Source organism: Bos grunniens, chromosome 21 (genome assembly GCF_055505025.1).
Source record: "Bos grunniens cultivar Pamir isolate PY7600 chromosome 21, Bosgru_T2T1.0, whole genome shotgun sequence".
Lineage (NCBI taxonomy): Eukaryota > Metazoa > Chordata > Mammalia > Artiodactyla > Bovidae > Bos > Bos grunniens.
The window spans coordinates 68,139,486-68,152,628 of NC_141185.1; the positions used below are offsets into that span (position 1 = coordinate 68,139,486).

A 13,143-nucleotide genomic window follows, 5' to 3' on the forward strand; every position below is an offset into this window, starting at 1 on the left:
TCAAGAGTCTCCTCCAACACCACAGTTCAGAAGCATCAATTCTTTGGTGCTCAGGTTTCTTTATAGTCCAACTCTCACATCCATACATGACTACTGGAAAAACCATATCTTTGACCATATGGACCTTTGTTGGCAAAGTAATATCTTTGCTTTTTAATATGCTGTCTAGGTTGGTCATAGCTTTCCTTCCAAGGAGCAAGAGTCTTTTAATTTCATGGCTGCAGTCACCATCTGCAGTGATTTTGGAGCCCAGAAAAATAAAGTCAGCCACTGTGTCCACTGTTTCCCCATCTATTTGCCATGAAGTGATGGGACCATACGCCATGATCTTGAATGTTGAGCTTTAAGCCAACTTTTTCACTCTCCTCTTTCACTTTCATCAAGAGGCTTTTTAGTTCCTCTTTGCTTTCTTCCATAAGAGTGGTGTCATCTGCTTATCTGAGGTTATTGATATTTCTCCTTGCAGTCTTGTTTCCAGCTTGTGCTTCATCCAGCCCAGTATTCCACATGATGTACTCTGCATATAAGTTAAATAAACATGGTAACAATATGCAGTCTTGATGTACTTCTTTGCCTATTTGTAACCAATCCATTTGTTCCGTGTCTGGTTCTAACTGTTGCTTCTTGACCTGCATACAGGTTTCTCAGGAGGCAGGTAAGGTGGTCTGATAGTCCCATCTCTTGAAGAATTTTCCACAGTTTGCTGTGATCCACATAGTCAAAGGCTTTAGCATAGTCAGTGAAGCAGAAGTAGATGTTTTTCTGGAACTCTGTTGCTTTTTATGTGATCCAACAGATGTTGGCAATTGGATCTCTGGTTCCTCTGGCTTTTCTAAATCCAGCTTGAACATCTGCAGGTTCTTGGTTCATGTACTGTTGAAGCCTTGCTTGGAGCATTTTGAGCACTGCTTTGCTAGCATGTGAGATGCGTGCAGTTGTGTGGTAGTTTGAACGTTCTTTGGCTTTGCCTTTCTTTGCAATTTGGAATGGAAACTGACCTTTTCCAGTCCTGTGGCCGCTGCTGAGTTTTTCAAATTTGCTGGCATGTTGAGTGCAGCACTTTCACAGCATCATCTTTTAGGATTTGAAGTAACTCAGCTGGACTTTCATCACCTCTACTAGAATTTTTCATCTCATTTGTCATCTAGATTGTTTTTATTATTTACATTGCTTTGTCACATATCTATCCCTCTACTTTTATTCATCAATCCATCTTTTTTATCCCCATACATTTCAGTCACTGACATCCCTTTCCCTGAAGGTGAAACCATTCTTAAAAAGATTTCTGCCACGTTTTCTAGAGTAACTTGCCCTCCACATATGATTTATTCCATAGAACATTTACTTGTAGGACTGTCTTACTGATTCATAGAAATAAGGTAAGTCAGTGGGAAGTACTGTTTTAAATGTGTTAAGTAATGTCAAGAGTCAAGATCATTGAGAGCACTCTCACTAGATGGTTTCACAGGATTAGATAAGAAGAAGTACCTTTAATAAAAAGTCAGTATGTTATAAAGTACTTGGTTTTTTTTTTTGCATAAAATAAAAGTAAGATGTAAGGAAATTATAGAAAGTAAGCCAGAACCCATCTTGAGATAGTTTTGAATGACCTATAACGTGTCACTGAAGGAACCAATAGGGAAAAGACCTTTCTTCATATCTTTCCTGTTTTCTCATTTTCTTCCTCCTCTTTCTCTCTCCTTGTCCCTTCTTTATCTTTCCTTTCCTCCCTCCCTCTTTTCTTCACATTTGAGGGAGTTATGCATTTTATTGCACTGATTTGCTGATTGAAAAGAGTGAGGAGGCCACGTGATTGGATGGAAGCATCACTGGAGGGCACAGTCTCTAAATTAAGAGTTGGGAAATTGTTTCTCTCATGGCCTGGTGGTATTTATTTTAGGATCTGCAGGCTAGACTGTACAATCTCTGAAAACTACTCGGCTGTGCTGCTTTAGTGTGCAAACAGCAGTAGGCAACATGTAAATCAATGAGCATGGTTATGTTCTAAGTAAGACTTTGTGGATGCTAAAATTTGAACTTCATGTAATTTTACATGTCACACGATTTAATTTTTTTAACTGACTTTCTCAACCATTTAAAATTTAATAACAATTCTTAGTCTACAAAGCTTTTAAAAAAAAGCAGGTGACAGATTTGGTCCATGATCTTTGAATTGGTAACTCTTAGTGTATAGGGATTAATCTTGTACAGGTTATTTACCAAAATGTCATTATTAGCATACACATTTCCCAATGTCGAGACCTTTTTTTTTTTTTTTTTAATATGCTCTTAATTAGATGGGGATACAGAATTCTGTACAGCTAATTCCAGGTGTCAGTGAAGTGAGGGAAGAAGAAAAATACTTGATATGGTTGATCCCACTGATAACATGGAGATTCTGGCTTGGCCTTTCAGTCTTGTCTCATCAGTCTAGCTGCTGTTCCTAATTCTTGGGGCAGAGAGGTGGATCAAATAGAGGGGCCTACTCCTAAATCTCTTCTTAATGGTATTAAAGGCCCAAGGTTTGGAGTCAAACCTAGATTCAGATCTCTTATAAGATGTGTGACTAGTTATGTAACTCCTCTGAGCATAATACAGACTTTTAGGATGGTAGTAACAATTAAAACAATAATGGTGGCTAACACTTTTGGCTAACACTTTGTGCTTAAACTGTGTGCTATGCAGTGTTCTAAGGACTTTTTATATATATAGTAACTCATTCAGTTCTCTCACAACCATAATAATTGTATATACCATCATTTTTAAAATGAGGAAACTGAGACACAGGAGATTTTAAAAAACGTATTCAGGGTCACGTAGTTACTAAGTGGCAGAGCCATCATGTGAACTTGGACAGTCTGGCCTGAGTGTGAGCTTTTAACTTACAGGGTTTACTATCTTCCAAAGTGAGAGCATCTGTAAAATGCCTAACATGTAGGTCTTCAAAAAATAGATATGTTTACTTTGCTGAATAGAGTGCTACCTGTTCCTCAAGAAGCTTGTGTTCTTGTGTGATGCCAGATATTCCATAAATATGAGATTCAAATTATGGTTTTTCAGAATGCATTTTACTTTTTTCAGTTACATACTATTTATAGGATATTTTTTTCCGTATAAGTTTTTTAGTACTACTATTGTTAAGAATTGGAATTGAAATGTATCACCTTCTGTAAGACAGTATGGTCGACTTAGACTCTGAAGCTGGAAGGCCTCTGGACTCCTGTTTTTATCCAAGTTCTGCAGTTACCTTTGTGTGACCTTGGATACATGGTTTGACTCTGTGTCCCTTTTTGGCTGTAGACTGATGATAATCCTCAGAGTCATGGAACTCAGCTGAGATAACCTGTGTTATGGTGCCTAGCAGTGTGTCCAGTATGATACCAGCTATTCAATAAATGCTAGTACTTTGCTGACCTCCCTGTTATAGGGAGCCTTAAAGATTGGAAACTGAGGCCCAATAGTACAGCTGCTTTGAGACTTAGAGCCAGTTTTCTGACTTCTCAGTCTTGTTCTGTTTTTGGTGTTCACACTTGTTTATGCATTACATTAAAAAGAATTATGTATATGACTTTTTTTTTTTTTAAGGACAAAACCCAACATTCTTATTAAAAATAGCTAAATTATTTTTGGTATTTTGAACTTTGAAACTAATCTTTAAAAAATCATATTGATAATTTAGTAAACCTGGAAGCCATTCAAATCACATATATGAAGTTTTAAGACCACTAACATTTCCCCTTTCATATGCATTAATTTTAATAAAGTACTGTTATAGAAAAAATAACTTCCAAGCAACATGATAGAATAATTTTAAAAACCCATCCAATCACATTCAGAGAAATGGCTATTAACACTTTGAAATAAAAAAGGCTAATTATGACAGTACTTTGTAACTGACTTTTACAATTAAAATATCAATTAATGTTATCTATGCTAAATTCAGATCTTGATAATTTTTATTTGTTCCATTGTGTGGATGGATGGTTATCAGTTCCTTTTAGCAATCTCCTATTTTTATGGTATGTCAGTTTTTTCCCAGGCTTTATAGAAACATCGTATTTTGCAAAACTGTCCTATTTCACCAAAAATGGGATCTTTGGTTCATATGGTTGATCCTCGTATTCATTTTTAAGACTTTTGATGCATGTTAATAATTTTCTGCCAGAAAGAAAATGCATATTTATTTATATTCTCACAAGAGAAAGCTATTGCATTTTTGAAGAAGCAGCAATATGTGGCATAAATCTTATAGATCCTTTTTTTCTCTTTACATGTTGTCACTTTAATATTTTGCACAGTAATATATTTGGAATAATATTTTAATTTTCAGGAGTGGAATTATTTATAACTGCATATAATATATCTCAAGTGATGTTCATGCAGTTTTTAAGAGCATTTTGTGGGTTTTTCTTTTTTCCTCTATTTGCATGTAGTAAGTGGTAAATTTGCATGGAACATCTGAAAAACAGAGCGGCAGAATGAATTGAATGTGTTTATTACTGTTTGTCACTTAACTTGATAGTTTAGAGACAAAGTCCTACTTTTGAGAGAAAATTGAACTTACTAATGTGTCCCTTATTTGTCTTCTTGTGAGTTGTTCCCTTTCTCATGATTAACAAGATGTATCTCACGATTAACAAGATTTAAACTAATACTGTTTGCCATTTAGTCCTACATGTTTGTGAGATAATTGTAAGAACATCTTAAGAATTAAATTAGGTAAATTATTTTTTCTAGTTATGATTATTTGATGTTTTTATTCCTACATGTGTATTTGGAACCAAAAAGAATAGCTATGAATTATGGTTTTTTTTTAATTCAGTAGACTACTCAAAGTTATGGTCATCTTATAACATCAATAGTAGTAGAAGTATATAGATCTTAAGATTTGAATAAACCGTAAAGATAGAAATCTAGTCCAGCTTCTTACTTGATGAAATAACCCCTTCTTCAGTATTCTTGCTGGGCTTCCCTGAATGGCTCAAATGGTAAAGAGTTTACCTGTAATACAGGAGACCCGGGTTCAATCCCTAGATCGGAAATACCCACTGGAGAAGGAAATGGCAACCCACTCCAGTTTTCTTGCCTGGAGAATTCTATGGACAGAGGAGCCTGGTGGGCTACAGTCTCCTGATTACAGTCAGTTCAGTTCAGTTCAGTTGCTCAGTTGGGTCCAACGTTTGGTGACTCCATGGACTGCAGCATGCCAGGCCTCCCTGTCCATCACCAGTTCCCAGAGCTTGCTCAAACTCATGTCTGTCGAGTCAGTGATGCCATCCAACCATGTCATTCTCTGTCGTCCCCTTCTCCTCCTGCCTTCAGTCTTTCCAAGCATCAGGGTCTTTTCCAGTGAGTCGGTTCTGCAGCCTACAATGAGTCAGCCTGCAACGAGTCAGTGAGTTGCAAAGAGTCGGACATTACTAAGGGACTAACACTTTTACTTTGACTGACCTTGCTAGGTCTTCTGGAACAGCAGTAATGAAACATTCAATTCACATACATTAAGCTTACAAAGTAAGAGGGGTATAAGATTTTGCTCTAAAGAGAGTTTAAAATATTTGATATTCCCATGGCATGGTATTAATGAGGTATTAATGGTACCATGGTATTAATGAGGAAGTTTTAATGACACCTTTTGGGTTCAGGGTAGTATGTTTTGAGCCACTTTCTTGCAATATAATACAAGCTTTGAATATTTTATTTATAAATATCTTTTTAAATTCCCCATATAGTGAAACAGGGAAGGGGGGGGTCTTTTTTGTTCCGCATAGAAGTTCTGTGTTACCTATCAATCAAGTATTTACAGACTGTTGAAACAAAACGGGGATTATGTAAAAGAAAGCTGGAATGGTACTTTAGACTCTTCATTTTCTTAGTGTTAGTTTTAAAGTGATAACATACTAAAACTCTTAGTCACAAAACTTTTCAGCTGTTGTGCTAAACAATTAAAACACATCAAACAAGCCCCACTCACCAAACCAAAGGAAAGCACATTCTATGAAAACAGTATTTTGACAAGCACTGATACTCCTAGGTCTTCAGAAATAGCTATCAAATATTTCTCCAGTTAAAGGTTTTGTGTAAGTAGCGCATCTCCATTTTCTATACTTTATCTTAATATGCAAGTTTATTACTTCAGTGCTTGACTAACTTTTGCCTTGCTGATGATCTGTTGAGCTTTGTACCTGAGAGCTGTACTAATCACTGTGCTTATTGTTTGAATGTCTGGTACAGGAAGCGAGCAGCTGCAAAACATCTAATAGAACGCTACTACCACCAGTTAACTGAGGGCTGTGGAAATGAGGCCTGCACGAATGAGTTTTGTGCTTCCTGTCCAACTTTTCGTCGTATGGATAACAATGCAGCAGCTATTAAAGCCCTCGAGCTTTATAAGATTAATGCAAAACTCTGTGATCCTCATCCCTCCAAGAAAGGAGCAAGCTCAGCTTACCTTGAAAACTCTAAAGGTGCCTCTAACAACTGCTCTGACATAAAAATGAACAAGAAGGACGGGCAAGGAGCAAGAGATGATTTTAAAGGTAAGTTGTTCTATTTTTAATTGAGAATTTTTGACTGAAAACCAAATTAGAGATTTTCAAAATGTGTGAGGTGTTGGTGTTGTCGTTTGCTTAGGACATGTTTATAGTGGAATTGATTTTTATGTGGAAAAGGGCAGAACTAAATAATAATTGAGTTAATGATTTAACTCTTTCACTATTCTTATGGTCTCTAATTAGAAGCAGATTATATTTCCAAAAGTTCATTTCTTAATGGATTGATTAGAAATATTAAATGTTTTCCACTAGGAAAAATGTATTACGTAGTAGTTAATCACATAAGCTGGCCATGAAGTCAACCAGCTTAGAATAGCTGGCCTAATATCTGGAATGCATTTTGGAACCTGAGCACTATATAGCAGATGGAGCAGAAAGAGGAATTTCTATTTCTGAAGACACAGCAAATGTTGTAATAGTTACCTGAAGAATAATGTTTTTCCTTCTAATTTATTCTTTCTGTATCATGCTCATCTTCTCCCAGGCATTTAGCACACTCATACTGCCAAGAATCATTACCTAACAATGGTAGACTCCATCCAAGCCTTACTTTGCTGTCTAATCACCCAAGTTTTCTTTCTCCCAGTGAAGGCAAATCAGTATTAGAAACAAGCTAATTGAATTTCTGAATGAATGACAGCCCTGCCCAGAGGTAATTCTGTTTTAAAAAAGGAAGCTTTTTGTTTAGGATGTATATAAGTTAAATCTCTATAAAGTTTTCAGTAACGTCATTTGAATCAAGTTTAAATTAGTGAAATGTTGTTGTGTTATAGCTTCTATTCATTTCCACAATAAAGCAGTTCTTACAACTTTATACAACTTTATTGTGTGAATATTTCTATTCTGTGAATTAGTGCACACCGTAGATAAATAAGGGAATGTTGTTAATATGTATAATGTAAAAGAAGGGCTTCCCATATAGCTCAGTCAGTAAAGAATCTGCCTGCAATGCAGGAGACTGGGATTTGATTCCTGGGTGGGAAAGATCCCTTGGAGAAGGAAATGGCTACCCACTCCAGTATTCTTGCCTGGAGAATCCCATGGACAGAGCAGCCTGGCGGGTTACAGTCTGTGGGGTTGCAAGAGTCAGACACGACTGAGCGACTGAATCACCAGCACATTATGTGCATTTTCCCAGTAAATGTGTATCACAAGAACAACAGTTACTGTGAATGTAGGGTGTGCTGTCACAGTTGAATGCAGCAAGCCATTGAGGTTTATAATACAGGATGGGTGTACCCATCTTTTTGGCTATGTGCTTTATCTGGATTAGAGGTACTTAGTGGAATCCCAGGGACAGGGGAACCTGGTGGGCTGCCGTCTATGGGGTCGCACAGAGTCGGACACGACTGAAGCGACTTAGCAGCAGCAGCAACAGCAGTGGTTAATCCCAGTCTTCGTGTACTGTTTAAGCTCAAATCTGTATAATTTAGCAGTTTGTTCTTCCAGTCTGCAACACTCTTCTTCCGTCCCCTTTTTCTGGCAGCATCTGTATTCACTGTTGTATGTTTCCACCAGGAATCATGAATGCGTCAATGCCACTAGTACTTTTGAGTGCCAATTATATTTGCTAGCTCTAATTTCAGTTTTGAGTATTGAATAGTTTGCCCTAAACTCTGATTTTGCATGAGAATTTAAGTATAAAATGGTATAGATTAATAATATTATTCAAATACACATATAAAATATATAGGTATATCATACAAAAATGTCTCAATTATTGTTTTCTCAGTAGAATGCCTCATGATACCCAAATGTTAGAATGTTTATATCTCAAAATGCAGTGTCCTTTTAGCTAATTTATACTTATGTCTGAAAGATTCAGCTTAACATTTTAAGCAAAACACTATGTGGATAAAATGTTGGTACTTTTTATGTAGAATTAGTAGAATGTCAGAAACACTTGAAGGTGTTCTAAAGGGCATGACATGTCACCAAAAGGGTATGTGGCTCTAGAACGTTGCTGTCCAAACATAAGCCATGTTTACGGCATGCAGAGCGTTAACAACTTTATGATTTGATGATTAGGAAGCACAGTGTCCTGTGTCCTAACTGGATAGTTATTTATAATAGCTACTTACCATGTATTGGTTGCATATTAAGAAATTAGGATTTTTTTTGCATTATCTTAAAAGAACATGTTGTAATTTTTTTCCCATTAAAATAATGGGAAATACACTCCAGTTAGCAGTTTCACACTTTCCAGGAAGAGATTATTGAAGTTTAGAAGAAGATGCCTATGTGTTTTTAATAGAACAAACCTAAGGATTTATTCTTAGAGGGTGTGGCTGTAAAAGAATGTGTTGCCAGTCTGGTATCAAGGACCAAAGATTAGATTTGTGGTGTGATAAAAATCTGGTATATTGGTGGTTCAGCATTTGGAAGCTGTTCATTCACTAATCATTTGCATTTTAAAATGTCTTTTACTCTAAAGCAAATATAAAAGTAGAGGTTGGAATCATATTAAGAAATTTTATATGTTGTACAGTACAAGGGTCCATTTGTCATAATGACGATAATTATCTACATGACTAAAATTATCCTTTGATGACAAAGCTGTTATTCTTTTGATTAAAGGGATAGATTAAGATTTTTGTCAATAACATTGTTTTCGAATATATCTTCTTAAAGTTAATAGACAAAATATATCACTTGTTCCCTTTCCTATAAACATATCTGAATAATTTATTCAAAATTACGAAAACTATTTGGAGTGCTTCATTTTTATTTCTGCCACAGTTTGATAATTTTTACTAGCCAATATGAAAAGTGGTCTTGAAATGTTCCCAGGTGGTGCAGTGGTAGAGTATCTGCCTGCCAATGCAGAAGACTCAAGAGACATGGGTTGGATCCCTGGGTCAGAAGATCCCCTGGAGTAGGAAATGGCTATCCATTCCAGTATTCTTGCCTGGAAAGTTTCATGGACAGAGGAGCCTGATGGGCTACTGTCCATGGGTCCCAAAGAGTTGGACATGACTGAGCACAGCACATTTTTTTTTAATTTGTTAAAGAACAGTTTTATGATGTGTAGATACCTCTATAGTCTTTGTTTTCATAATTTGAAATGGTGATACTAGTTAGCTTATTTTATCTACTAATAAAAAATAAATGATTTTTTTTCTACTCAAAATATGAATTAGTCATGTTTGCCTCATTTATCAGGAAAGCAAACCCTCAGAAATCTACTGATAGACTTCCACTGAGGTCTGCAGACCTGTTTCATAAATCGGTCCCCCAAGTGCGAGTGAGGATTGGAATACTAGTGTTTAGTTTTCGCAGTTTCTTTCATAATGGCATGTCATGATAAAGATTGGTGAATGAATTTGGAGTTAGCTAGCATAAAGTACCTGCCCGGATGTATTAGAGAGCTGGAGGGAAGAGAGCAGTTTCAGAGGATCACATTTCAGATATGAAGTGATTTTAGTCCTTCCTTTGGAGTTAAGACGTAATTACAGTAGAGAAAGTAAGTTAATAAAGCCATGCAAACTAAACTGATATGGCTCAGGACACAAAAGTCTTGGGGTATTAGCAAGCATAAAACATAGACCTTCTTCTGTTAGTTTAGAATGAGATATTGTGTTTGGTCATTAAATATTTCATATCCTTTTAGTAATTGGTTAATCTTACCTGTCAAACATTTGAGTACTTTGAGTAATGCCAGACACGTTTGATAATAAAGGATCAGAATACACACACACACAAATAACATGGAACTTTCATATTTTTAATTATCTTTGCCCAGAGTATTTATTCTTCTTTTTGCTATTGATTTGTAAAGTGAAATTTGGTTTTCTACTGTTGTAAAGGCTATTTTCACTCATCTTTTTATTTAATGTAGTTATTTGACCATAGCATTGAAGCACTTTTGCTTATGTATTTTCATTTAAAATACATTTATTTTATTATTGTATCCCATAATTTGTTGTTATTGAAGTTTTATTTTATTGAAGTACTTATAATATACAATAAATTGTTGACTGTTAAAACATTTTCTTTTATACCTTGGGGTTTTCCCAGTGGCACAGTAGTAAAGAATCTGCCTGCCAGTGCAGGAGATTTGGGTTTGATCCCTGGGTCAGAGAGAATTTCTGGAGTAGGAAATGGCAAACCACTCCAGTTTTCCTGCCTGGAAAATTCCACGGACAGAGGCTGATGGCCTACAGCTCATGGGATCACAAAGAGTCAGACAAGACTGAGCACACACTATTTGATATTCATGCAAGTCATAACAGAAAAAGTACTGTTACTGAGGTATATTTCTCAGCTTTGGTAGTGAAAATTTGTAATTATATAGGCTTATTTCAGATAATAGGATGGATTTTTCTGATTTTTTTTTTTAGTTGATAATCAATCATGGAATGAGTACATTATAGTTAATTTTAATTTTAAAGTTTTTTTTTTTTTCTTAGTTGAACTTCATGGGAGCTTTATGAAGTGTTAAGTCAACACATTGCTGTATTGTGTGATGTTCCCAAGCATTGGGGTTTGCTACTTTTTGAGTTTGATTGTTTTACATTGTTTTCCGCTTCAGTCACTCAGTACCTTCTTTGAAAAGGTCAAACACTATAAAAGCTCAGATTAAGGTGCACAAAATAAATCAACATTTGAGTAAGATCAGAACTTGGAGTTTTAGAAAATAGTGTGTTAAGGTTCATTTTTGTGTGTGGGCTTGTATTTTTTTCTTGAGTAAGGAAAGTGTGAGAGAAGGAACACATGGAGGTTTTCTTTTTCTAATGTATCTCATGCAGTGGCAGTCTTCTTAAGTACTCATGCATTCCATAATCTCTATATTTACTCTATTCCTCTCAAGGGAATATACATATAGATTTAAATTTTGTCATTAAAGATAACGAGAGTCATAGCGTTGTCTGGTTTTTCTGAAAGAGGATAATGGCAGATATAAAAAAGTCTAATAACAAAAGCTTCTAAGTAGGCCTAAGCCACATTATTTAAAGACAGATATGAGAGGGAGGTAACATGAATTCCAGCAAACTGCAACAGACTTTGTCATGTCTGTAACAATCCATTGCTCCAGATATTTTTATCTCAAATAGTCCTTGAAGTGTTCTCTTCTTTTTTATTTCTTCTTTGATTTCATTAGCATTTCACCTTGTTAGCATTTTTGTAACTGTGAAAATGTGTAGTAAGTTGAATTCAGTCTGGCCTTTCATGATCTCCTGTCATTTTTGCCTTAGGATATTATTTCTTTATAGGGAAGAATGGATATAATAGAAAATCTTAATAAACTCCCATGGATTTAAATATTACAAGCTGAAAAAACAGTGGTAACATCAGTTTAGGGGAGATAACCATTACTTGTATTTTAAAGACTGAAGTCAAGGTGGAGGAAATGAAAGGCTTCTTGTAAGGATCAGCTAGAGTGCAGTATTAAGTAGACTCCAGAACGAATGCTGTCTTATTACAAACAGTGGAAATTTATTTCTAGCTCGTCCAACAATTGTAATATCCTGGATTGGCAGAGAGTTCTGGTTCACGCAGTCATTCAAAGATGGAGCTTTATTGGCAACTATTATCCTCAGCACAATTTTCAGAATCATCCTAGGAGTGTCATCCCATTAGCCAGAGGGAGAAGAGCCTTGGCCTGAAAGTAGCACTTATCTCAGAAAGCTGGGAAAGAAGGAGAATGTGTCCAACTCTGTACCCAGAAAGGAGAGGAAGTAAATTTTGGTGACTACTAGTGGTATGTTTTGGAGAAGGAAATGGCAACCCACTCCAGTGTTCTTGCCTGGAAAATCCTGTGGATGGAGGAGCCTGGTGGGCTGCTTGCTATCTGTGGGGTCGCACAGAGTCGGACACGGCTGAAGCAGACTTAGCAGCAGCAGCAGCAGCAGCAGCAGTAGTTATGTTTCTCTTGTCTGCTTGTAAGTTGCCTTCTTCCCACTCTGTTTTTTAATTACTCTGTAACTATTTCCTGTTCCCGTGTAAGATTTATTCCAGCCTATTACTTGGCTGCATATGGCAGTATCTGTCAACTTCAGAGTGTATGGTTAGTGATAATATTAATTCTTCTCCGTCACCCACAGAATGGTCAACCTGGGGGGGAAAAAAAAGAAAAAACAAGTATAAAGGAAGACTCAGAAAGGAACTGGTTTGGTTTTAGGACGTGGGCTGTTTCCAAAAGAAGACTCTGAAGGAACCTTTCTGAAAACATTGCCTCAGTCCTAGTCTTTTGAAAACAATAGTGAAGTGAGAAACCTCTCAGAAATATGTTGTTGTTTCTGGTCTACAGTGAGGAATGTGATGAATCAGCACATGATATCCTTGATCCATATTTACAGTTAATGGTGCATGTTAATATATGCCATCATTGTGAAAAGAGTTTGAGCTCATTAAGTTTGAGCTGTGTATAAGAATGTATATAGAATATAAAAGAATGAGTAAGGTTGTACTGCTGTTACTAGTACATTGGGAAAAAAAGATAAGCATGTTTTGTTTGTTGAAACAAAGATACTTTTTAAAAATAGTTGTAAATCACAAGTGGTATTTAGTGTAAAATATTTGGCTATTTTGTTTTTCACTAGAATTTATTAAAGCAAACGTGTGTATATTATAAAAATAAATGTTCTCT

At 36.0% G+C, this 13,143-nt stretch overlaps 1 protein-coding gene and 1 long non-coding RNA gene across 18 annotated transcripts in view; one reads left to right on the plus strand and one right to left on the minus strand.

Moving 5' to 3' along the window:
- The window catches only part of UBE3A (ubiquitin protein ligase E3A), a 96,852-nt gene that overhangs the window by 59,075 nt on the left and 24,634 nt on the right, over positions 1-13,143 (plus strand). For 12 of the 17 annotated variants that reach the window (XM_086364911.1, XM_086364907.1, XM_086364913.1 and 9 more), the window contains one exon: positions 6,235-6,539. The exons of 3 other annotated variants lie outside the window; for them this stretch is intronic. In XM_086364911.1, the coding sequence (XP_086221037.1) occupies positions 6,235-6,539 (305 nt within the window). Of the gene's footprint in view, positions 1-6,234; positions 6,540-7,140; positions 7,207-13,143 lie in introns of those variants that run through there. 2 more of the 17 variants (XM_086364924.1, XM_086364915.1) reach the window with 2 other exon arrangements.
- Positions 11,969-13,143, minus strand: part of LOC147349845 (uncharacterized) — a 148,748-nt gene continuing 147,573 nt past the window's right edge. Inside the window, exon 8 of the long non-coding RNA XR_015150171.1 lies at positions 11,969-12,608. This is a non-coding gene — a long non-coding RNA (uncharacterized LOC147349845). The remainder of the gene's footprint in view (positions 12,609-13,143) is intronic.